This window comes from Medicago sativa, chromosome 7 (assembly GCF_051527215.1).
Source record: "Medicago sativa cultivar Bolivia chromosome 7, Bolivia_mono, whole genome shotgun sequence".
NCBI classification, from domain to species: Eukaryota; Viridiplantae; Streptophyta; class Magnoliopsida; order Fabales; family Fabaceae; genus Medicago; species Medicago sativa.
The window spans coordinates 73,993,667-74,019,279 of NC_140755.1; the positions used below are offsets into that span (position 1 = coordinate 73,993,667).

Genomic DNA, 25,613 nt, shown 5'->3' on the forward strand with positions numbered 1-25,613 from the left:
AGTGTAAATGATATCTTTTCAAACGTTTATAACGTTTCTTCATTTTCTTTGGTTGAAAGACGTTCAGTTGTACTCCAAGCTTTAATTCAGCGGAAAGTGGCACCTACTCCTTAGGTCCCAAATAACCATTTTGGAGAAAGCATAAAACTGACAAGGTTTTTCCAAACCACATGGTGTACATATATAGAAATAGAGGAGATGATTGATTTTCAATTTTGAATTTTGAACCATTTTAGGTAAGGTGCTAGCTCATTGTGGTGTGCCCTTGTAGGCACCGGTCGGGGGGGGGGGGGTCATTTGCGAGCATTAAATGGCGCTCTTTGGCTCTTTTGCAAGGAATCGTTCAAGAATATGTGAAATTTGATTTTTCAATGGAACAAGTCTTGATCTAAATATATTTATCTGACGATCGAATTTTAGATTATCAAAATTCTTTTTTCTCAAAAACCAAAGCGTTAACACAAAAAGAAAACATTAAATTAAACCAATAGATATTTGCCAATTTACCGAGCATGCTTTACTTCACATGATTATACACAACCATTTAGTCTATATGATTGGATCACCGACAAGTGTTTATATCTTATTTTCTTCTTCTCAAATACTGATGTTAATATATATAAAGAGAATACATTATTTTGAATTGAATTTTTATCTTTCAATCACACTTTTTATTTAAACTATTTTAATTATAATTTTATCTTTTGTATAGTATTATTATTTTAATCTTTAATTAAAAAACTAATTAAATCTCATTATAATTGAATCAACTAAACTACAATAGAAATAATATAAAGTTAAATCTTATTTGATAATGTTCGATTCCAAATGCAATAAAATAAACTTAAGCAAAGTGTAAAATAAACTTAAGCAAAGTGTAATAGAAAAGCGGAAAGATGGGTATGTTAGTATTTGTCTTGACGTTAATATGTAAAGAAGATGTAGACCAATAATCAATCTATTCTACCCAAATATAATCAAATATAATCAAAACCTTTTTTTTTGCTCGAATGAGATGGTAAATTAACTGATAATTTCTCATTCTATTCTAATTTGAGTTTTGAAAATTTCATAACAAAAAATATTTCATATGTTTAATTTCACTACAAAGCATAATATTTGTTGCATAGAAAAATATTCTATGTTTTTTTTGATGGGACAAACATTAAATTTTTTGTAGTGAAATTAAATATACGAAATGATCTGTGTTATTAAATTTTCAAAACTCAGAACGAGAGATTATTGGTTAATTTACCACTTCATTTGAAAAAAAAAAAATTGATTTTTTTTGGGTCGAATAGATTTTTGACTATCTAAATTTGCGTAAATTTTCACATTAGTTTTTGATAAAAAAAAAATACAAAAATCTATGTATTCTTTGAAAATACATATCCACAAATATCAACTTGGCTTTTAAAAATCTTAAAAATGAAATAAATTTAGTATTTTCTCACTATTTTTTAATAGATGAAATGACAATAATCATTGCAAGTTCACACACAAATTGAAGAATTAAGATTCGAATTTCGGTCACGACGTCAGATCTAGCATTTTTTAAAAATAATATAGTTCTTATTTAGATTAGTCTTTTTTCAGAATAATTTTGAAGAATATAGTTCTTTTTTTTGTTCCAAAATGTATAAGTGCGAAACTCGCACATACCAAATACTAAGAAGTGGATGGATAATCGTGCTTTCGAACTCGTGCTTTAACATGTTAAATGTCTTTCTAGTCTTTTAATTTTATCAATTATTGATGTTTTTCATTTCTTATGATTAAAGAGGTATCCGAGTTGTTGAAAATTAATTCTTGAGATTTTGATAGGTGGAAAAACTCTCCCCACACAATAAATGTTTAGACATTGGAACCAAAGATGAATTGGTATAATATTCTCTATAAATAGTCTTTGGCTATCCACCATAACACAATCATCTCTTCCACACTTGAACTGTATTTCCTTCCAAATTTTCCAAACCAATCATGACTAGCTCAATGTTTGTCAAGGTTACTTTCTTGGCTATGATATGCTTGGTTTTGGGCACTCCCTTAGCCAATGCTGCCCTTTCATGTGGTCAGATACAACTCACCGTAGCACCATGCATTGGGTACCTAAGGACCCCTGGTCCATCTGTCCCTGCACCATGTTGCAATGGGATTAGGAGTGTATATAACCAAGCCAAAACTACCGCTGATCGTCAAGGTGTTTGTAGGTGCCTCAAATCCACTACACTCAGCTTACCCGGACTCAATCTTCCTGCCCTTGCAGGTGCCCCTGCCAAGTGCGGCCTCAACTTGCCCTACAAAGTTACCCCTTCCATTGACTGCAACACGTATATCTCTCTAACTCACCCCTCTTTTTGTCATTTATATTTTGTCGAGAAATACCCTAAATTACTTTCTAACAAAGAAAATGTAGGTCTATTTGTTCTCTAAAATTTGAAAATTTTAATTTGATTTTTAAGAGTCTCAAGTCCAGTTAGTTTTAGTTTAACCAATATATGACATTCTTAAGGATCTCAAATTAATATTTGCATTTCTTAGAGACTAAATTTATCATTGTAATTTTTGTGAAGGAGCCATATTTTTTTTTTGGTTTTAGTCTCTGCTAATGAAATGTTTGTGATTCTTGACAAGTGAAAGAAATAAAATTTTCATTTAACCTCTCAAATATCACTCTTTCAGGCATATAAAAATAATATGTACTCTTCCTAATTTTATTTTTTTTTGAGGAAAACTTCCTAAAATTTTATGAGTAGTCTATAAAGTATATGAAAATTTGTCGCATTATTTTAGATTGACAATTTATTAGGACTAAACGAGACAAATATCATTTGCTTTATGGAATACTACTTATAAAAATGATTATGAATGGACTATTATTTGCATATATTCATAATTTAGGAACTAAGTAAACGAAACAGATCACTAAGTAAAAAGAATTAACTAATATTTTAGGAACTAAGTAAAAAAATTGTCTAGAACGTCAATATTAAGATTTTTGACTTTGTTAATCAATCCTAATTATCAGATCATTAAAAATGTTTTTTTTTTTGTACAAAAATTGCTTGATTTTTAATGGTTGTTATTTGTAAAGGCGCCTATAATTAGTTGTGATTTGTTGGTAGTACAAAAAAATGTATGTAGACGGTGTATCAAAGTTAAACTCGTCAAGAATATTACAAGAGGAACTAAACACAATTTTAAATTTTTTTTTGAATAAAAAATTTAAAAATTTTATTATCTTTGTTTTAATAAACGTGAACTTTTCATACATAATAGATTTGTAAAGAAAACTCATGTCAAACTCACTTTTCATGCAGGGTGAACTAAGTATTGACCAGCTTACATGGCTAGCTTGCACTTGATGAATAAGTAATACTTGGTTGTGGAAATAACCAAGACAGAATAAAGAAGATTGCTTAATATCTCTGTTTGTAGCCGAATACCCACTAGGGATCACTTTACTATGTATCTTGAAGATAATTAAATAAAATTTGAAATGTTTCAGGTCAAAATATTCATTATCCACTGTGACATTTGAATTTACTATCATCTCTCGTGGTTCCTACCACTCTGAATTAGTGTTGAGTTTTACAGTCATAATCAACCTTTTTCAATTATATTTAATGATTTTTTTTTTCAAATAGTGGAATGCCATACATTAAATTTACCTATGTTGCCTGAATAATGTATTAGGATCTTCACTTCACACCTCGTTTGTTCTCTTCGCTCTTGACATATATGACCAGTGCCGTCCTCGTCAATTCGGATGTTCTATTATAGTCTTGATAAAACATCTAACACTATTTACGGTGACAGACAATTAAGTTGTAGTTAAATATATGAGCAATAGTTCAAACATGAATTTTACCTACAAATAAATAACCATTTACCTACGGACAATGCATAATTAACCACAAAATTGCTATCTTTCTAGCTCTAACCTATGAAAAAATTACATTTTTTGACGGATTTTGTCCATAGGTACAAGGTTTTTTTTCCCCACATTTTGAGACCTCTCTAAATTTGAGACCCTATGTCAAAGGCCTTGTTGCACTTGGTCAAGGCCGGCTATGACTAAAAATAGATCTTGACAAGAATAAACCAACATTATCAAGGGGTTGACCTCATGATTTGTTTATAGTCATTGCATATGAGACAGTACTTGAGAATTGTCAAGTACTCCTTCCCCTCACAATCTAAACATCTATTTTACAATGTAGCCTCAAGGTGGGGTGGTGCGACGAGACTTTCCTCCAGAATGCCATTCCTTTTCGCCGGAGCTGGTTCCTCTCGCTTTCTTCCTCTGGTGACTGGTATTCTCCTTGTTTTCCCTATGTCATCGTTGCGTTAGAATGAGTTGTTCTTTGCTGGTTTCAATCACTGCTACTTGTTGATTTGATTCCTCTCCAGATCTTGTTTCGTTTAAGGTCCTCAAGGGGGTTGTTGATTCGATTTCCATCTGCTCCAAAGAGATCGTGCGAGTTTCCATCTCCGGTGGGGTTTCGATTAGGGTCCTCAAGGGGGTTGTATTGTCACTGTTGTTGAAAAAGATATAATTTTTATTATATTTCCTTAAACAAATTTTCCTTTAATAGTGTTATATGAGAAATTTTTAACTCTTACCTAAGAGATCATTCTTAAACCCAACCTATTAAAATCAAACATCTCATTAAAATAATAAAAATAATTAATATCATAATTTTTTCTCATTATTTTTAATATTTCTCTCTCCTTTTCCCACTTTCTTTAACCAACAAAAACCACCCACCACCATTTATGTTTCAATTTCCTTAATTAAAATCACATTTTTTTTAAAGTTAATAACACGTGTCATATTTTTATTGGTTGGGTGTAAGAATAATCTCTTAGATAAGAGTTCATGCAAGAATATCTCATGTTATATTGTCAGTGTTGTTGAAAAAGATAAAAAAAATTATTATATTTATTATATTTTTTTTGAATAATTTATTATATTTTTGATTAAAAGGAAATATCAATAAAAACAAATAAGCATAGTTTCTTACTATTAAAAAAGTCATTGACATCTATATATGTTAAATCAAAATCAAAATTTCATAAAAAAAAATTATAATTTACACGCATAGCGAAATAAAAGAAGTGGATGTACTTTTTCATTCTTCCAATTATACATTTAAATAAATTTATACTATATATAAAGAAAACAATTTCTTTCAGCTCTTTTTGACTGACTTTTTGTCTTTTTAAAAACAGCAATGATAAATAAACACAACATATCAAACACAATACAGACACCATAGTATAAAATACAGTATTTATATATTAATTATTATTTTTTCTTTTATTTTTTCCCTCTTTCTCTCTCTTCTCTCCCTCCCCCACTACTTTCTTTCTCTTTCATCTCCCAGACTCCCACCACAGCTCCTCTCTCTTCATCCATCGGCCGCCGTCGTTTCACACCTCCACCTTCTTCTCAGTTCACACCACCGCCGCCACCTAAGCTTCATCTATCTAATCTATCACTCACTGCAACTCTCTGACGAATGTCTCACCGGCTCCGGCGACCATTATCCGGCGCCATTCATCGGCGACGAGGTACCTCGCAACGATGGCTGGATCTCTGGTCGTTTCAGATCCGGTCGTTTCTGTCATCTCAGATCCGTTTGTTGCTTTGCTCCAGCCATCTCTATCCACAGTCTCTACTCTGATTCTATTTCCATGTCAGTTTGTGATGTGAATTTTACCTTGCAAATCTGTGTTGTCACTGTTTTGTGGAGGAGGGAAAGATAAAGGAAGGTGGTGTTACAGAGAAGAGGAGAAGTTAGAGAGAGAAGGGGGGGAATTACAGTACAAGGAGGAAGAAGAAGACAGAAAATGACAAAATTACCCATCCAATTAAAGTTAAAATGATAAGATTACCCATGGTGTCTGTACTGTGTCAAGAAATATGTGTTCATTGTAACACCCCGTTTTCCCAACATGAAAATTTCATTTAAAATCAGAGTATTTTGATCACAACGGAATGTCACATACTTCAATTAGATCATAAAATGGATAATAATAATTATCCTTCAATTTCAACATCATGAAAAATCTTAAACTATTGCAGCGGAAATAGTTCAACATTTAAAAGTCTTGGCACGCAGGCCTTATTGAAAAATCTCATAAATTAGTTCATAAAAGAGACACGTAAGGAATAGAAGTAAAAGCAAGCCCCCATCCCGTTACGTATCAGAGCACCTAGACACCAACTGAGAGTCCACTCATGAACGCCTCTAATCTTTATTACCTGCACATTACCCACGGTCGAGGCAACATATACGCAGAAGGGGTGAGATTTCATAATCAATACATTAAGCATATAATCCAATAAAATGCATTTACAACTTAAACATTAATAACATATCAACAATTAACAATTAGCATAATTTTTCATTACATAACAAATACAATCATCAATACCATTACTAATTCTCATCACAAATCATAATCAACTTAACACTCAACTTGACGACACAACTCATCCTTGACCATGCAACTCTATCAACTCGACAACATCTTGACAACTTAAACATCATGAACCTCTTGATATGCAAATGCATTTGGTACCAATACAGAGCATCAAGCTCCCAACCAACTTATATGAGCGTAATTAGGCTCTTCAGGGCATCAAGCCCCCAACATAGTGAGCAAAAGCTCCAGGGCATCAAGCCCTCACCAATCATGTGAATGACTAAGCATTCCAGGGCATCAAGCCCTCAACCAACTTATATGAGTATGCAATGGACTCAACTTCCAACAACTTAGACAACGACGTGTACAACTCATACGACTCATAATCATGGACAACTTCTTAAATTCCAACAACATAGACCGACTCATGCAACCTCAAGACACTAACAGTCGACAACAGAAAACAGCAGCAACATACAACAATTAACAACGCTTGAATGTGTTAACATTCACATAAGGAATTAATTACATCAATATAAATATCATATAACATCATTATAGCATTCATGCAGCAACACTTCTAATTTTCAGTCACCATAACAGACTTCTGGAGCTTATGAAAGCATCCTAAACAGCTCTCTAACTTACTTCTAAGGTCATCTCAAGACTACACGTGCGAAAGGATCGCATCGGGACAATTTTGGGCAACTAACAGCTTAACTCGCAGTGGCGAGTAACTTCACTCGCACTGGCGAGCAAAGTGTGCATTCTGGGTTCCTACGTATTTACTCGCAGTGGCGAGTTATTCTGCTCGCAGTTGCGAGCTCACAGGTCACTCGCAGTTGCGAGTTGCATTGCTCGCAGTTGCGAATTCTGGGTTCTAGCTCGCAGATGCGAGTGTTCTTGCTCGCAGGTGCGAGCGATGAATGTCAGTACGGCCAGAAACCTAAAAATCACAACTTTTCACCTATATTCATGATTCCTTCATCCAAATAGCATCTAATTATCATCTTAAGTCATATCTAAGGTCTGTATACTAATTTTGCATCAATCTAACATCTGTTCTTGATTTATTCATCAAAATTGATCCTAAACCTAATTCTCAATTCTCACCAAAACTTAACCTAATCATGCTAAATTCATCCTATAGAATTATACCCTTAATAATATTGAAAATTAGTCTCACCCTTACCTGGTTATGATGAAATCGCAGCTCTCCCTCTGGTTCTCCTCTTTTCTGACTTTTCTCCCTTTTTCTCCAAAAACGTACGTATTCTGTTTTTCTAACTTTTGTTGTCTATTTATCTCTCCTAATTACTCTTATCACTACTAATTGCTCATCTCACAACACAGCCCAATTTTTAATATTTTTATTTTATTTATCAAATCTTATTTTATTTAATAATAAAATAAGTCATAGCAACATAACAACTTCACCACAACAAAATATCCCTCATAATTCAGTTATAAATCATATAACCCATTCAACTTCATAAATCATAAAATTCACACATATCAGTCATGAAAATCACGTAAATCATATATATAAATATATTTTTAAATAATCGAATAATTAAGACGGGCGTTACAACTCTCCCCAACTTATAGAATTTTCGTCCTCGAAAATTTACCTCAGATCAACGATCCTCACCCTCCGTCTGAGTACCAGATAAAGCAAACACCTTCCCACTAGCTTGAGCCTTCTTAGGTTTCTTGCACTGTGAACCCATGTGACCTTCTTCATTGCAATTAAAACACACCACATCATCATGCTTACACTCTATAATAGTATGTCCCTTTCTACCACAACGAAAGCATCGTTTCACCTCTCCAGTACAAGCATTACGCTTATGGCCCTTCTCACCACATGTGTAGCAAACAACCTCAGCATTAGTATCTTTCCTTCCCGGTTTCCTTTCATCATTCACCCTTTGACTATCCTTATCAGCAGGGGCATTGTAAGGCTTATAACGATTTTGTTGGTTCTTACTCTTCCGCTCATTCCTGATCTTGTAATGGGTTATAGTATCTTCTTCATAAATTCTGCAACTGCTCACCAGCTCGGAAAAATTACGGATCTGCTGATATCCAATGGCCCGCTTGATCTCAGGACGTAAGCCATTCTCAAACTTAATACACTTAGAAAATTCAGCAGTCTCAGCAGTGTAGTGTGGATAAAACTTAGCTAATTCCACGAACTTAGCAGCATACTCAGTCACCAACATTTCACCTTGCTTCAACTCAAGAAACTCAATCTCTTTCCTCCCGCGAACATCCTCCGGAAAGTACCTGTTTAGGAACTCCCTCCTAAACACAGCCCAAGTAACGACCGTATCATCTTGCTCTAAGTTAGGTAGAAGACTAACCCACCAGTCATCAGCTTCCTCAGATAGCATGTGCGTACCAAAACGCACCTTCTGATCATCAGTACATTGCATAACTCTGAAAATTCTTTCAACCTCCTTGAGCCACGTCTGTGCTCCATCAGGGTCGTACCTTCCTTTGAAAGTAGGAGGATGATTCCTCACAAAAGTCTCCAACATTCTCACATCAGCATTAACACCAGCACCAGCATTTGGATGTTGTCCCACAGCTTGGGCTACAGCTTCCAAAGCAGCAGCAATCGCAGCATCATTTCTTCCAGCCATTCGAGTCCTCTTATAACAGATAAAATTCGCAACCTCCAGGTCTCTCCTCTGCACAACACACAACAATTAGAATAACATAATAATGGTATTCCAACTGCTAAAGACACAACTCGACTCACTACTTGGCCGGACGGACCGACCTGCTCTGATACCAATTGTAACACCCCGTTTTCCCAACATGAAAATTTCATTTAAAATCAGAGTATTTTGATCACAACGGAATGTCACATACTTCAATTAGATCATAAAATGGATAATAATAATTATCCTTCAATTTCAACATCATGAAAAATCTTAAACTATTGCAGCGGAAATAGTTCAACATTTAAAAGTCTTGGCACGCAGGCCTTATTGAAAAATCTCATAAATTAGTTCATAAAAGAGACACGTAAGGAATAGAAGTAAAAGCAAGCCCCCATCCCGTTACGTATCAGAGCACCTAGACACCAACTGAGAGTCCACTCATGAACGCCTCTAATCTTTATTACCTGCACATTACCCACGGTCGAGGCAACATATACGCAGAAGGGGTGAGATTTCATAATCAATACATTAAGCATATAATCCAATAAAATGCATTTACAACTTAAACATTAATAACATATCAACAATTAACAATTAGCATAATTTTTCATTACATAACAAATACAATCATCAATACCATTACTAATTCTCATCACAAATCATAATCAACTTAACACTCAACTTGACGACACAACTCATCCTTGACCATGCAACTCTATCAACTCGACAACATCTTGACAACTTAAACATCATGAACCTCTTGATATGCAAATGCATTTGGTACCAATACAGAGCATCAAGCTCCCAACCAACTTATATGAGCGTAATTAGGCTCTTCAGGGCATCAAGCCCCCAACATAGTGAGCAAAAGCTCCAGGGCATCAAGCCCTCACCAATCATGTGAATGACTAAGCATTCCAGGGCATCAAGCCCTCAACCAACTTATATGAGTATGCAATGGACTCAACTTCCAACAACTTAGACAACGACGTGTACAACTCATACGACTCATAATCATGGACAACTTCTTAAATTCCAACAACATAGACCGACTCATGCAACCTCAAGACACTAACAGTCGACAACAGAAAACAGCAGCAACATACAACAATTAACAACGCTTGAATGTGTTAACATTCACATAAGGAATTAATTACATCAATATAAATATCATATAACATCATTATAGCATTCATGCAGCAACACTTCTAATTTTCAGTCACCATAACAGACTTCTGGAGCTTATGAAAGCATCCTAAACAGCTCTCTAACTTACTTCTAAGGTCATCTCAAGACTACACGTGCGAAAGGATCGCATCGGGACAATTTTGGGCAACTAACAGCTTAACTCGCAGTGGCGAGTAACTTCACTCGCACTGGCGAGCAAAGTGTGCATTCTGGGTTCCTACGTATTTACTCGCAGTGGCGAGTTATTCTGCTCGCAGTTGCGAGCTCACAGGTCACTCGCAGTTGCGAGTTGCATTGCTCGCAGTTGCGAGTTCTGGGTTCTAGCTCGCAGATGCGAGTGTTCTTGCTCGCAGGTGCGAGCGATGAATGTCAGTACGGCCAGAAACCTAAAAATCACAACTTTTCACCTATATTCATGATTCCTTCATCCAAATAGCATCTAATTATCATCTTAAGTCATATCTAAGGTCTGTATACTAATTTTGCATCAATCTAACATCTGTTCTTGATTTATTCATCAAAATTGATCCTAAACCTAATTCTCAATTCTCACCAAAACTTAACCTAATCATGCTAAATTCATCCTATAGAATTATACCCTTAATAATATTGAAAATTAGTCTCACCCTTACCTGGTTATGATGAAATCGCAGCTCTCCCTCTGGTTCTCCTCTTTTCTGACTTTTCTCCCTTTTTCTCCAAAAACGTACGTATTCTGTTTTTCTAACTTTTGTTGTCTATTTATCTCTCCTAATTACTCTTATCACTACTAATTGCTCATCTCACAACACAGCCCAATTTTTAATATTTTTATTTTATTTATCAAATCTTATTTTATTTAATAATAAAATAAGTCATAACAACATAACAACTTCACCACAACAAAATATCCCTCATAATTCAGTTATAAATCATATAACCCATTCAACTTCATAAATCATAAAATTCACACATATCAGTCATGAAAATCACGTAAATCATATATATAAATATATTTTTAAATAATCGAATAATTAAGACGGGCGTTACATTCATTTATCATTTCTGTTTCAAAAATGCCCTCAATTTTCAATACAAATAAACATGTAACAAAATAGATAAAAATAAATTTAAATATTAAAATAAAAGTGTAACAATCATGGTACTGTTCTGTTTCAAAATCATTATGATCTCTTTTATATGTGGTAACATATTTGGGTTAAAGATGGATTGGTTTTTCTTGTTACTTTAGTAAATGGATTACTCTGTTTGAGGGTGTTAGTGTTTTATATGATGTTGATTTGGCAGTGTCGGTCATTTTTTCAATGGCCATTCAGGTGTGTTTTTACGGGTGAAGAGGGCTGGGTTTTTGCCTTACTGTTAGAAGTTTTAGAGGTTTAGGTTGAAGAATGACATTCTCCAAGGTTTCTTTGGCAAATTGGGTTAGATTTATTGATTGAAATATCGTTAGTGTAGGGTGTTGATGAGAGTATTGGTTTAGGGTGTTGATGAGGATGTTGGTCACAAAGATGAGGGTGTTGATCACAAAGGTGGGTCTGTTGAGGGAGGGTGTTAATGAAGGTGGTTCACTTTAGAGGGGTGTGTATTAAGGTGGTTGTTTTGATGTTGGATCTACTGGTGGTGTTGTGTTTTGTTTGGGTATTGGCTGTTTTAGATCATTAGGAGATTTTGTTTTTGGAGATTGGGTTGTTTATGAGTGTGTTGGTCATAAAGTTTGAGAGTGTTGATGAAGGGGACCTTCCCTCCAACAAGGATCACTCCAAAAAGAAATAGTCTCTACATCACCCCATAGTGTGACCCATCCCATGTTTAAACCAACTTTCCACGGCACCTGACACCCCTTCGCCAATCTCACATAAATTCTACCACCACATTGACTCCTTACTTCATCTCTCCTAATATGACCCTCTTTAATCCCATATTTTACCACCAATACTTTAAACCTCAACTCTACTCGATAAACATACAAGCTCCAAAACCATTTTCCCAACAAAGCCAAATTAAATTCTCTCAACCTCCTCACCCCAAACCAACATATTCCTTAATAGATCACACTTTATCCAAATGAATTCAATGAATTTTGCGAGTTTTCTCCCCCAACCCACCCCCGATAAAAAAGATTTAAAAAGGATTCAAGGAAATAAATAATATATGTCGGAGCCTTGAAGAAGGAAAGAAAATAAACCGAAAGTGATGACAATACAGATTTTACGAGCACAAGCTCAACCATGGATAGATGTTTACTCTTCCAACCCGATATTTTTTTACTTATATTTTCAATCAACGGATGCCAATAAGGTAAGTGACAATGATCCCGCCAATAAGAAAACCAAGACAAACAAAGGAATCAGGTCGATTTATACAATTCAAAGAACCTACCACATGTATTCCAACAAGTAAGCTCTTATGACTATTCACTTTCGGTTGGATATAATATCAAAAAGAATCGAGTATGCCTTTAACGATCTAATATTTTCCTATGTTTTTCTCCCGTAATCTAAGTATCATCAGCGAATTGGATATGAGATATTCGAAACAGGGAAGATGCATCCATATCATAGCCTGCGAAAGTTCAAACTTCCACAGTAATGAACCAACATAGTCTTCTATCACCTTCAACTTAGTTTTTTGGATACAAAGAATATCAAGCCTTTTCTATCAAACAAGATTTTTAACTTCTTTATTTTTTATCACTCCCCAAACCCTCAAACATTATAAGAAATCACCTTCATTGATCACTAACAAAACCCTCGCCAAACACCATACTCCCAGTCCTAACTTCCCTCCACCCTCCCCGCCCTCTCGACCACCCCATCATCCTCCTCCGTTCGGCCTCTCCCCTCTACCTCAACAATCTCCTTGATAATCACATTCCTATCACATTTATAATTAACATCGGTCACCTTCCCTATCCACCCCGCCCCCCATATTGCCCACTACTCAAGCAAACTTTATTAATAAAATTATGTTCCTTCAACTTGTGACGATAACCTTTGTTCAACTCATAGAGCACCAATTGCTTAATGTTCGAAGGTAATATTAACATTTCTTTGAACGGAAATGTCATATAATTATACATAGTTTAAAAGGTTTTAATGTTGGTAAAAAAAAGTTAAAATCACAATCTATCAAATAAATTGTGCTATTACCTGCATTTTCATGTTATTAGAGATAATACAAAAGTGGACACTATAGTGTGTAGCTTTTTTATGTTTTTCTAATATGGTGTTAACCCCCAGTTTTTAAAGAAGAAGATTATGATAATTCAAAGTTCAACGGCAAGATAAGTAAGATATGAATATCCATTCAAAAATTGAATTTAATTCTTTCGAAGAATTGGTAATTTGGTGCAGAACTTTGAAGGTGTCGTTGGGTCATTAGCAAACATTAAATGAAACCATTTGATAATTACCAATTTACCTACCATTCATTACTTCAAATGGATATAGTACTTTTTGTGGTGAGATTAAGTATAAGATGATGAAATTGTATTTTTTGTGGAAAGGGTGATGAAATTGTGTTTATCACTTTTTCAGCAATCAAATTTCAACTCAAACTTCCTTAAAAAAATTCCACCCCAAACTATATTGATTAGCTTCCCGTGTCACTTGAACTAATTCTAATTTTATTTTTGTGATTTGACTATTTGAGTAAATTCAACCCAAAACTATTTGTTAACTTACCGTGTTATTTGAACTAATTCTAATTCTATTTTCTATGATTTAACTATTTGAGTAACTTTTCATATAAGTCTTTGATAGATATATACGGAAATCATCACAAATTTGTACCCAAAAAATACGGAAATCAATTTAGTTTTTAAAAAATAAAATAAAAATATCAATCCGATTTTTGAATGAAGATTTACTTTGGTCCATGAGAAAAACTGAGACCCAATTTTATCCTTGGAAAAAATTATTTAAAAAAATAGTTTTTGAGAAAAATAAACGGAGATAACTTAGTCTCTACCTTCTTTTCATTTTTGTCTCGTTGATGAGGGAAAGATGGAAGAAAGAAAAGAAAGTAACACAAAAAGAGAATACGGATAAAAAATAAGATGATTAATATGTAGATAATATGAGAGAAAATGATGATGGAAAATAAATATGCGTATCCTTTTGCGAATGGTAAACTTGCCAACATATTAATCAACCAAACAAAGATTTCCAAGTAAAGAACAAATTATGCAAAACCTTATCTTTTTGAAATGAAATTTCCCATCATACTAGAATCGATTGATAAAAAGGGGCATGTTGATAACATAAATTGAAAGGAACAAAAGGATTAGCTTATTATGATTTTCATAATTTGAGAATTAGGGTTGATCAATTTTTCTTCAAAATTTGTGATTGTTATTGTTTATCATGTTAATAAATTAAATCCACCTTTAATTAGGTATATTTCAACAAGTTCAATACCACATTAATAATCACAACATTGCTAAGAAGATAAAGACTAGGTTAAATTAACCTTTGTGATTTTCATATTTTTCTTCTTTTCACTTTCTTTTCTTTCTTCTGCTTATTTGCTTTAAACGGACAAACAAATGAAAATAAGGTAGGGACTAGTCCTGATTTATTTTTTCGGCGATTAAAAGTTATTTTTACTTTTCTCATAGATTAAATTGGGTCTTATGATTTTTTTTTTATGGATTAAAATGGGTCTTCCTTCTTGATTTGTTAAAATCTCAACAATGAATTGAATTAGTCTTTTTTTAGAATAATTTTTAAGAATATTTTAGTCCCTAATTAGAAACTGATTTGTGAATATGTGAGATTTATAATAGTATGTTTTTTATATTAATTTAATGTCATTTGGTCGCTATTATAAGTAAATATTTTCACATTCATTGAATAACTGATGTATATAGACTATATTGTAAATCAGATACATATATTATTGGCTAAATTGCATTTTTTGTCCCTTAACTATTTAGGTAGTATCGCTGTGGTCCCATAATTAAAATTTGATTTATTTTGGTCCCTTAACTTCTCTTCGTTACACATTTTGGTCATTTCCGTTAGTTTTAATTCAAAAACGTTAGGTTTTAAAGAATTTGAAGAAAAAAATGAACATTTGCTTATAATAATAATCGGAGGAAGTATTTAGTGATCTCTTATGGGGATTCGATTACAAAAGAACTTAAGTTTGAATTCTAATTGAAACAATCTTTCGTTATAATTTATTTACTTTTCAGTCGAACTATGTGTTATTAAAATATTAATACATCTTCCCCTTAAAATCTGAGAGAGAAAAAAAAAACCAATTTCAATAATTTCAAGTGTGAATGCATCATTTTCAAAATAAAATGTCTTTCTTTAACTTTCTTAGCATTTAAAAAGAAATAATACTATCATTATCGAAGTTTATGTCGTGTTGAATATTTACTCTTGAGATTTTGGTAGGTTGAAGAACTCCTCACAATAAATGTTAAACATTGGAACCAAAGTTAAATCAGCCGTATATTTAGCTCTATAAATAGTCCTGAGCTAGGTAACATAACATAATCATTCACATCCACACTCAGAACTCACTAACACACTAAAAGTGCAATATTTCCTCTTCCAAATCAATCATGGCAAGCTCAATGCTCTTCAAGGTTACTTGCTTAGCTGTGATATGCTTGGTTTTTGGCATTCCCTTAGCCAATGCTGACCTTTCATGTGGTCAGGTGTTATCCACAGTATCACCATGGGTACCTTAGGAACCCAGGTGCATCTGTCCCTGCTCTATGTTGCATTGGGATTAGGAGTGTATATAACCAAGCCAAAACTACCCCTGATCGTCAAAGTGTTTGTAGGTGCCTCAAATCCACCATCCTAGTACCTGGAATCAATCTTGATGCTCTTGCTAACCTCCCTACCAAGTGTGGCGTTAACTTGCCCTACAAGATTACTCCTGACATTGACTGTAACACGTATGTCTCTCTAAATCAACTTTCTTTCTATTTCATATATTTTTTTCTTGATAAGTTTAAAATTTTGTTCAAAATAAAAGCTTCTAGCATTATAGTGAGCAATCTCTACCCACTTTCTAAAGACCCACACAATCAATTGCTAGAAAATTGGACCTTTTAATTTCAATATATATACCCACCCTTTATATTTTGTTGAGGACATGCCCTAAATTCATTTTCAATCTAGAAATTGAAACTCTTAGTTTGAGTCTTGCTTAATAATCTCAAGTCAAATTAGTCTTTTTCAAAACAAAAAATCAAATAAAATAAAATATATAGGAATATTTTAGTCCCTATTGGAGACTAGTTTAACCAAATATTTAACATTACTAAGGTTCATATCTTTATTTACATTTTTGAGAGACTAAATTCATCACTATTTTTTGGACGGGAACTATTTTGAGTATATAATTTATTTTGTTTCTTTATTTTGTGGTTTCTAGTAGACTTTAGTCTCTATTAATAAAATGTTTGTGACTCTTGAAAAATAAATTCTTAAATTAACATGCATAGCACTTTCTCATATTCGGTTTCTAAAAGTATACGACTGTAACATGTATTTCTAACGTTTAATGAGTAGTTCATGAAGAATCCCTCAAAAAAAGAGTAGTTCATGAAGTATGTGAAAAATCGTCATATAATAAATTGAAAATTCATTCAAAATATAAACTTTTGCTTCAAGGACCCTTAACATGACATTTAATTCATATACAAAATAAGTGTAAATTAAAGTTATACTGGAAATCCATTGGATTATATAATTGGTTGTGAACTTATCTTTGTTTTTAAAAACGTGTATTTTTCATGCATATTAATAGATTAATTTTTAAAGAAACTAATGTCAACTTCACTTTACTTATTGCAGGATACCATATTGAGCTGCTTGCAGGGTTTGTGCTTTGATAAAGAAGTAATAATGCTTGGTTTCTAGTAATAACCTACACAGAATAAAGAAGATGGCTTAATTTCTTCCATTGTACCTGAATCCCACTAGGGATCACTATACTATTTATATAATTAAAATAAAGTCTGAAATGTTTCAGATCACAAAATATAATTTATTAGCCATTGTGACATTTCAATTTACTATCATCTCTCGTTATTCTAATTACTCTGGATTTTGGAATTCTTACTTTGAATTAGTGTTACACTTTACGGTAATTATCAACGTTTTTTATTTGATCTAAAATGTTTCTTCTTCACTATTAGATTTTACATGCACTTATCATAAGTCAACTTACTACATGTTTCGGTCCCCTAAATAAAAAACCTTCAAACAGGCGAAATGATGAAGCTTCAATTTGAGTTAGGCTTTTGAGTTAAAACATGCATTGAGAAATGTGGGTAAACGGTAGACCAAACACATACTAATTAACAGTGAATTATTGATTGACATATGTATAAATCCGCTATGAAAAAGGGATATTTCTATTTTTATCAATAAGTTAAGAATAATTAAATTAAATATAACCTAGTTAAATAAACAACCATATGCAAATAAAACTTGTACAATGTATATGCTTATATTGTCCGTTTGATAATTTATGAATTTAATTTGTATGCATCGACGATATAAAACTCTTTTACACATACATTTAATCAAATTATGCACATAAATAATTAAGGTGATTTTTATAAAAAAAAAAATTAGGGTGATATTTAATGAACTAACATATAAAAGTAGTATTATAGTGTGGTTTGATTGGATACACCTGTAAAAACGTTTTACGGTGTCAGTCATATAAACTAATTTTGTAATTTATTAGACGAATGTTCTTTCATTTTTTTTGGTGTAAGATGGATATTCTTTCAATAAATAAACATTAAGTAAGTTTTATTTATTTAGAAAATTTTATGCTTAAATTAAAAAATCACATGTCAAAATAAGACAATTCTGACTTTTAACTATAAATGTCAATCAAAGGCAAACCTAATTTTTAAGATTGGGCATTGCCCCAACAAGTCACTTCATTTTAATTGTTGCTAACAAAGGAAGAGTAAATTTGGTGTGGAACTTTCTAGCTACACTTCCTATCTACTTTATTTTTATTTCAGAAACACGGATGTGTCCTAGTATCACCATTATTTCTAGCGCTCTCTATCAAGAAAGAGAAAGATATATTAAATATGCATAATTTAAATTGCATTAACATCTGACAATATAGCTTATATGGTTCGAAAAATTTGATAGTGAGTCATCATTCAACCCTACTCTAAAAGTGTTTAGTTATTCGTGAGAGCAAACTACATCAAAGATTATTGAAATTAAACAGACATGAAGTGAAGAGAATTGGTTTCAATCTTGTTTTCAAGGTTGTAACCAAAAAAAAAAAATCTTGTTTTCAAGGTTGAAAAATGTTTGTTCTGTTCGCTTTAGACACAATTCTATGTCTTCAAACCATCAAGATTTTGAATCAATAGTTTTGGGTGAAATAGACACTTAAATAGGCAATTTACCACAGTTCACGTGCATGGGGCACATAACTAAAAAACAACAAAAGTTTATTTTTCTCATTATCAATGTGTGTGGCGTGCATCACCCTATGCACGGGGAATACGGTCTCAACAACGTCTCACTTTTTGCATTCTCAAGGCATGCGAAGCACGTAGGTTTGTGTGTGGGGTGCATGGACCAGAGATGTTTTTCTCAGTTTTCTTCATTATTTTTGCAATTATCATTTTCTCAGAGAAAGAAAACGAGAGAGAGAGAGAGAGAGAGAGAGAGAGAGAGGGAGAGAGGGAGAGAGGGAGAGAGAGAGAGGGAGAGAGAGAGCTTTGGGAAAGAGTGAATGTGAATCACTCACTTTCCCTTTTAATAGGTGTTCAAATGCAATGGACGGCGGAAAAGAAATGATTTAGAACCAATGGTTGAGATGGGCATGAGATTCAAAGGTTTAATCCAACATTGCTTATTGGACCCCTAACAAGGCGCCACATCACCTAAAGCAAACAATCGTCTCATCGAACGACTTTAATCGCTCCCTTGATTGATGTAATGCATTAAATGCTCACATGACCCTAGGCTACTCAAGTATATTCATAGGATCCACGTATCATAAAGGTCTCCTTAGTACAGGAAACATCATCATCCATCACATGCCTTGAGGACCGCCAAGAAAATTGTGATAACAAATCATGACACAATATTCAAATTCCAAAATGTTTTCAAAGAACTTATTGGTACACTGTGAAAGAGGCGAGACCCTTCTCTACAATTTCGGACCCAAAGTCCAGATGATACAAATGTCAATACTCAAAGTAAAAATCAAGTAAGGGACGACATAAAAATGACGAAGACCCTTTTTCCAGTTATCTCAGCCTGCATACATAATTATCACTACCATTACCCCAAGAAGTTAGTACCATAAGGCCGCAAAGAATCCACTTCATTGTAAAAAAAATTAAAAAAAAAACAAAAATAAAGCCCTTGAGGCTGCAAAAGAAGTAGCATGAAACGGCTCTTAAAGCATGAACTAAATACAAGTCATCATTCCACTTCGTCGATTAAAGGTTAGGGGAGCAACTGTTTCAGACCGGGCCAATTTCCAATTGATCAATAATCCAGGTCACCCAAAGTCACTAACTCTTAAACGTACCACAACATGAACAAACACCAGAGACACACTCGAACATGATCGTTGATCATATTATCAAGATTGTTTGTAGTTGTCCATTCGGACAATTGTCCAAGCTAGGATTCTGGATCCTAAAACATTAAATCTTCCACTATAAAGCCTAACTTATGACTTTTTTCTAGGTATACATTTTTCTAACCTTAAAACCTCATATTCACAAAACTTTCTTGCTTGATCGTCGGAATGTTTGTAGATACAATACATCGTCTTGGTGAGATGTTGCTCATTGTCCACCACCTACAACCTTTCAATAATCCCTCAAACTTAAGATATTCGGTTTGGAAGGATCAGTTATCACTCGTGCGTCCAACCACTCCTAAAATTTCTAGCTTTGTAACAATTATGGTTGGTTGCATAGGACGCGATAATTGGTTTTGTATCAAACTAACACATACCGGGCATAACCTAGTTATAAGGATTTAAGTTGTATTTTTTTTTTTAGGAATAATCTTTTTGGTGAATTCTAGTAAGGTTTAAGTAGAACATGAATTTGGTGTTGTACCAAAAAAATAACATGAGTTTTGTGGTTTGATATTGAGGGACCACCTGCTACAACGCAGGTGACATAAAAGCTTGATCCGATCCAACATATTACATGCAAAATTAGGTCGTCGTAAACAAATAAATCTCCTGGCCCGTGTGACGTTTCATCAGCTGTCACCTGTTCTACTATGACACCATCACATTATTTGCATGCCACTAAAATCCAGTTACATAGCACAACAAATTCATTTGGAGTTGGTTGCTCTAAGAAAAAATAAATGTATTAAATCAAAAATAGCTCTTGAGCATATTAGTTTGATTTTTTTTTAAGAATTGGGAACTAGTAGTGTTCATTTTAAGGTACACCATGAAACCTTTTTTTCTAGTATTTTTTAAGAAGTGCTCTAAGTTCATGTTAGTAAGACCTTTATTAACCTGGAACACCACAATAGATTAACCAAAAGAATGTCCCATAATTGCGTGCAAATTTTACCTCATCCAATTATATATTTTTTGGTTGCATCTCTATCTCCTAAATATCAAAAAACCGCAGAGAAATGTGCCAACATTAATTGTTTTCATGATCAGTTGTAGAGATGTAAATGCAGCCACAATTGCAGTGCAGTAGTTGCGTAACTGCAGTTTAAAATCATACATCGTCATTCTTTTTTTTTTTAATCAAATTAAAGCATTTTCATACCAGTATAGTATAGATTTATTGTTTTTTTTTTTTTAGATAGGAATTTTCTGTAAAAATATTCAAATTGGTCCCCGAATAATTTTATATATGGAGACATATAATATGGTCCATGAAAAATGGTCTTTAATTCTTGACCAAAAAAAAAATGCCCTTTAATTGATCAAAATCTCAAATGAGTTTTTTTTTTAACGGAAAAATGATTCTCATACTGCACCCAAGTGAGGGATAAAGTATAAGGGGTACTTTGCCCAACAAAAATACCCTAGAAATACGCACTTGGCGCCAAAACTATTTACATCAAATTTACCTTAAAATACAATTTAAAGGGTTATGGAACCAATTCATAGTACATAAAAGGATTCAAATGTCATTTAATTGCCCAAGAAGCTAGCACATATAGAGGCACATTTAATTATCAGATTTCACTTGGGTGACATAGCTTTTTGGTGATATTAATTAGTGCATTTTAGATGAGAGTGAATGGTAGATAAATGATTAAAATAAATTATTTAGATAGGAGAGAATGATTGGTTAAGAGAGATAGAAACAATGTCACCAATGTCACCAAAATGCTATGTCATATCAATAGTAGTCATTTCAACCCTTTTCCCTTCTAAAATTGTCCCAAAAATGATTCTAAAAGGGTGAACTCATCTTTTGGGATAACCGTAGAAACATCAAACCACCCAAAAATTGCATATCAAATCCCCATTGCCAACTTACAATACACAAAAGTTGTTCCTATGTTTCTCCCACCACATCATTATCCACGAGGACTCCTTTTTCCGCAAGTTAACACGAGTTTGAACACCGCCCAGCAACATTTGCCATGCAAACACAATTGTTTTTGATGGCCTCAAACTCTCCCACATCAATCCCAACAAACGACATCTTGGTTCCACCAAACTCGAAGAGGGGAGCAACCTTAAGGCAATAATATCGAGTGGCATGAACTAACTGTTAATTCACCTCCATCCGAGCAATCCCACTTCCAATTATCCCGTCTTTGCGACAACCGAACACCTATTAGTAAATTGTTGAGATTAACAAGCAATTCCTCTTTCCAAAAAAAAAAATTAATAATTTATGCATCAACCAAAAATTCCACTTCCATTCATTTTCTTTCCATCGTCCCATATCGGATACTAACGACTCTTGTTGTGATGATATATAGTAAGTATAACCGAGGAAACGCCAACCTAAGAATTTGCGTACCACACCATGCATCATCCCAAAAAAAGTATGGACTCACAATTCACAATCACCCTTTTATTGTGAATCTCCGGCCCAAAGTTTTTTGAAAGATCCTTCTAACCATACTCTTCCCACAAAGATCCTTCCACCAAATTGATTGTGAATCTCCGGCCCAAAGTTTTTTGAAAGTCAACACAAGGTGATATTCGGGTATCATATTTTGCCATTAGAGTTTTCTTCCAAATCGGTGGTTGACCACCTTCAAACAATCACCATCTCCATTTAGTTAGCGAAGCCTCCATTCTCCTTCAACCTACACACATCAGACCGTTTGACCCAACTAATTTTGTTGGATCCCCCACCCCACACATGCAAAGAAAACACAATTTGGCATCTAATTCTTAAGGAATCTCAAATGAGAGTTAAACTTTTGTTTCTAAACTATGAGTCAACTATATAACAATTAAATCAATCTTCATTGACATGTATTTATTGTTCAAATGACGATTATTTTCTCTTATACTAACTAGAAATGTATAGAATTCCATATGAGTGTAAAAATATTTGATTTAATTGTATAGGAAGATAACTTTGGTTTTATAAAACTAAATATTAGATCAGATTCTATTTACTTTAAATTCAAAGTTTGAATTATTATGGTCAACTTCTCCTAAAATGTGATGAGTTAATACAAAGAAAATAGACTATAGGGAACACATCTATTTGCTAAATAGTGCACTCAGAAATGGACAAATGTTGCCACAAAAGTATAAATTTTGCACTCAATAAGCTGGCTGTTGTAGACTGTGAAGAGAGAAAGGAAAGTATTTATATAAGATATTTTGAATGTTGTGCTCTCCTTTTTCTCCGTTTTCTTTTGCATCTTTTTTTCCCAATCTGGATTCTTATCTGCCATGCCATCGGTGCCATGTTGATGTCAAAAGTAAGTACAACCAAATTAGATAGCGGCAACAAAATTTCCACTACTTAATAGTTAATATATTCAACACAATTCGGTGTATATTTTGTTTTGTGACGGTGTAAATAAGTTTTGAAAGAAGTGATTTTATAAAATTGGTTTTTGATTAAAATGAGTAAAATGTTAAAGTGGTATGTGTTTGTATTTATGTATCTGTGATTTTTGTGAATTCCTTGTTCGGATATTTTAAATCTAAATTACTTTTGAGTTAAGGGTTAATTATGTTTTTGGTCCCTACAAAATTGTGACCTTGTAAGTTTAGTCCTTACTTAATTTTAATAGCATTTTTAATCCCTGCAAAAAAAAATTTACTTATAATTTTAGTCCCTGTTAAAATAAATTTTGTTTAATTATCCTTAAACTCTTAAATTTTTTAACGATTTTTTTTATACAAGTTTAGAACACTATGAAAGGTTCATTTACTAAAATCTATAATTTTTTAACATGAAATAAATTAAATATGAATTTTTTAAAACGACAGAAGTTTAAGATATAAGTAACAAAAATATGGACGTAGAAATCAAATTTTTGCGATATTTTTTTCGGAGGACCTTTTAATAACGTTCTTAACACGCCTGTAAAAAATTGTTGAAAAACTTAAGAGTTTAAGCATAAATTAAACAAAATTGGATTGAGTAAGGACTAATATTGAGTGCAGAAATTTTTTGTAGGGATTAAAAATGCTATTAAAATTAAGTAAGGACTAAACTTACAAGGTCGCAATTTTGTAGGAACCAAAAACATAATTAACCCTTGAGTTAATGATCATCAAAAGTAGTTTTAACATGTATATAAAATGCACTGTGTTGAATATATAAAATGCATAGCTCAATTGGTAAGGATTATATGTAAGAGTCGGGTTCAAATTCTGAACATCTTATTTATTCACCTTAAAAAAGTTAATTCCAACCACAGTTGGCACACTTGATTAATTTAACAAAATATTCATGATAATTGGTCGTTAGTGTTATTAATTTTATGAATGGTAAATGGCAAAAAATGGTCCACTCTATCTCAAATTATAAAAGTTGTCCTAAATTATAAGTCGTTATGCATAAAGTGTCCAAAACTTCAAATAATTTAAGACGAAGTATCATTTTACGCGGATCAACCTGCCGGTTCGTCGAAAGATGGGGCGAAGTGGAAGTCTCACAATCGTGAGCTACGAGCAAATAGCGCTCCCTCAACCATTTAAATTAGCTTGTCACAACCGTTTTGCCACCTATAACCTACTTGCACCTTAAAAGTTAAAAACAACAGTAGAAACAAAGAAATTGACATTGGATTAATTTGGTACTCAAACCTCATAATTAATATTTTAAACAATTTATTTAAATTATAATTAAAATTCGGTAAGCAAACCATGTGAAAACACCCGTCCACTGGACCCTTTATGTTTATTTTACTTGTTTACTTTCACTTTGCATCTTCTTCATTTTGTTTGTCTTTATACAAAAGTATCTCCTAATAGATTAATTAATCTTTAACTTTATCCCTTTAAGGCCAACAACTGAACAACCCCAATTGCTATAAATTGCCCTTCAATATACAGATCTAAATCTCACTCACCCCCATATATCTAGTGAATAATAAAATGACAAAAATATTTATTATTGTTGAGAAACTCTTGGGTGGTCACATGACCAAAAAATTGCAATTGGTCACAACCAATTAAAACTTGACACATCATCATACACATAAAATAAAAAATAAATAATTAAAATGAAGAGAGAGAATATATGAGTCAAGAGTTATTGTTTTGTTTTTCTTAAACCAGTGAAAATAAAAACACTACCAACCCAACAAAAGAGAGAAGACAGTTGCGACTCTGTGTTGATGCCGGTGGTTAGAGAAGGTGCCGGAACGCCGCAACGTTATTTTGTTTTTTTTAAACGCAACGTTGGTGGTTAAATCCATGCCGGAACGACGACGGAATGACGATGAGGGTGGGGTGAACACAGCTGCGACGTCTGTGTTGATGATGGTGATAGAGAAGGTGAAACGATTGCCATGCCGGAACGACGACAAAGGTGGCGGTCAAAATGGTGGCAACTTCGATGTTGATGACGGTGACAAAGAAGGTGAACGACAAGGGTGGTGGTGAAAACTGCAGCAACTTCGATGTTGATGACGTTGATGGCGGTAAAAGAGTGGAGGGATGAAGAGAAAATGAAATTTTACCACTCAAATTTGCTTAGGTGGAACCAATTTTGCTGGTGTTTGGTTTTGCAATGTGTGTCATCTGTTTTGGTTTGTAACACAGTTCAGCAAAACAGAAGAAATTAAAGAGACAAAAGTGTAGCTTAGACACATACTTTGTTGTAAAATTGGGTCAATTGGTTGTAAAAGGGGTTATGAATTTGCTTGAGTC

The 25,613-nt window shown here is 33.3% G+C and overlaps 2 protein-coding genes and 1 pseudogene across 3 annotated transcripts; 2 read left to right on the forward strand and 1 right to left on the reverse strand.

Annotated features, from left to right (window-relative positions):
- Positions 1 to 1,912: 1,912 nt before the first annotated feature.
- Positions 1,913 to 3,515, forward strand: LOC146908364 (non-specific lipid-transfer protein 1-like). Its single transcript, XM_085730949.1, has 2 exons — positions 1,913 to 2,330; positions 3,321 to 3,515. The coding sequence occupies exons 1-2, from the start codon at positions 1,981 to 1,983 to the stop codon at positions 3,328 to 3,330; spliced, it is 360 nt and encodes a 119-aa protein (XP_085587075.1). The 5' UTR covers positions 1,913 to 1,980; the 3' UTR covers positions 3,331 to 3,515.
- A 4,439-nt stretch (positions 3,516 to 7,954) lies between these two features.
- LOC146908365 (uncharacterized) lies at positions 7,955 to 9,083 on the reverse strand. The gene has a single exon (XM_085726701.1). The coding sequence runs from the start codon at positions 9,081 to 9,083 to the stop codon at positions 8,073 to 8,075; it is 1,011 nt and encodes a 336-aa protein (XP_085582827.1). The 3' UTR covers positions 7,955 to 8,072.
- A 6,717-nt stretch (positions 9,084 to 15,800) lies between these two features.
- Positions 15,801 to 17,308, forward strand: LOC146908366 (non-specific lipid-transfer protein 1-like; annotated as a pseudogene). The gene is made up of 2 exons (XR_015020675.1): positions 15,801 to 16,212; positions 17,117 to 17,308. The product of XR_015020675.1 is annotated as a non-specific lipid-transfer protein 1-like (transcript).
- The last annotated feature ends 8,305 nt before the right edge of the window (positions 17,309 to 25,613 follow it).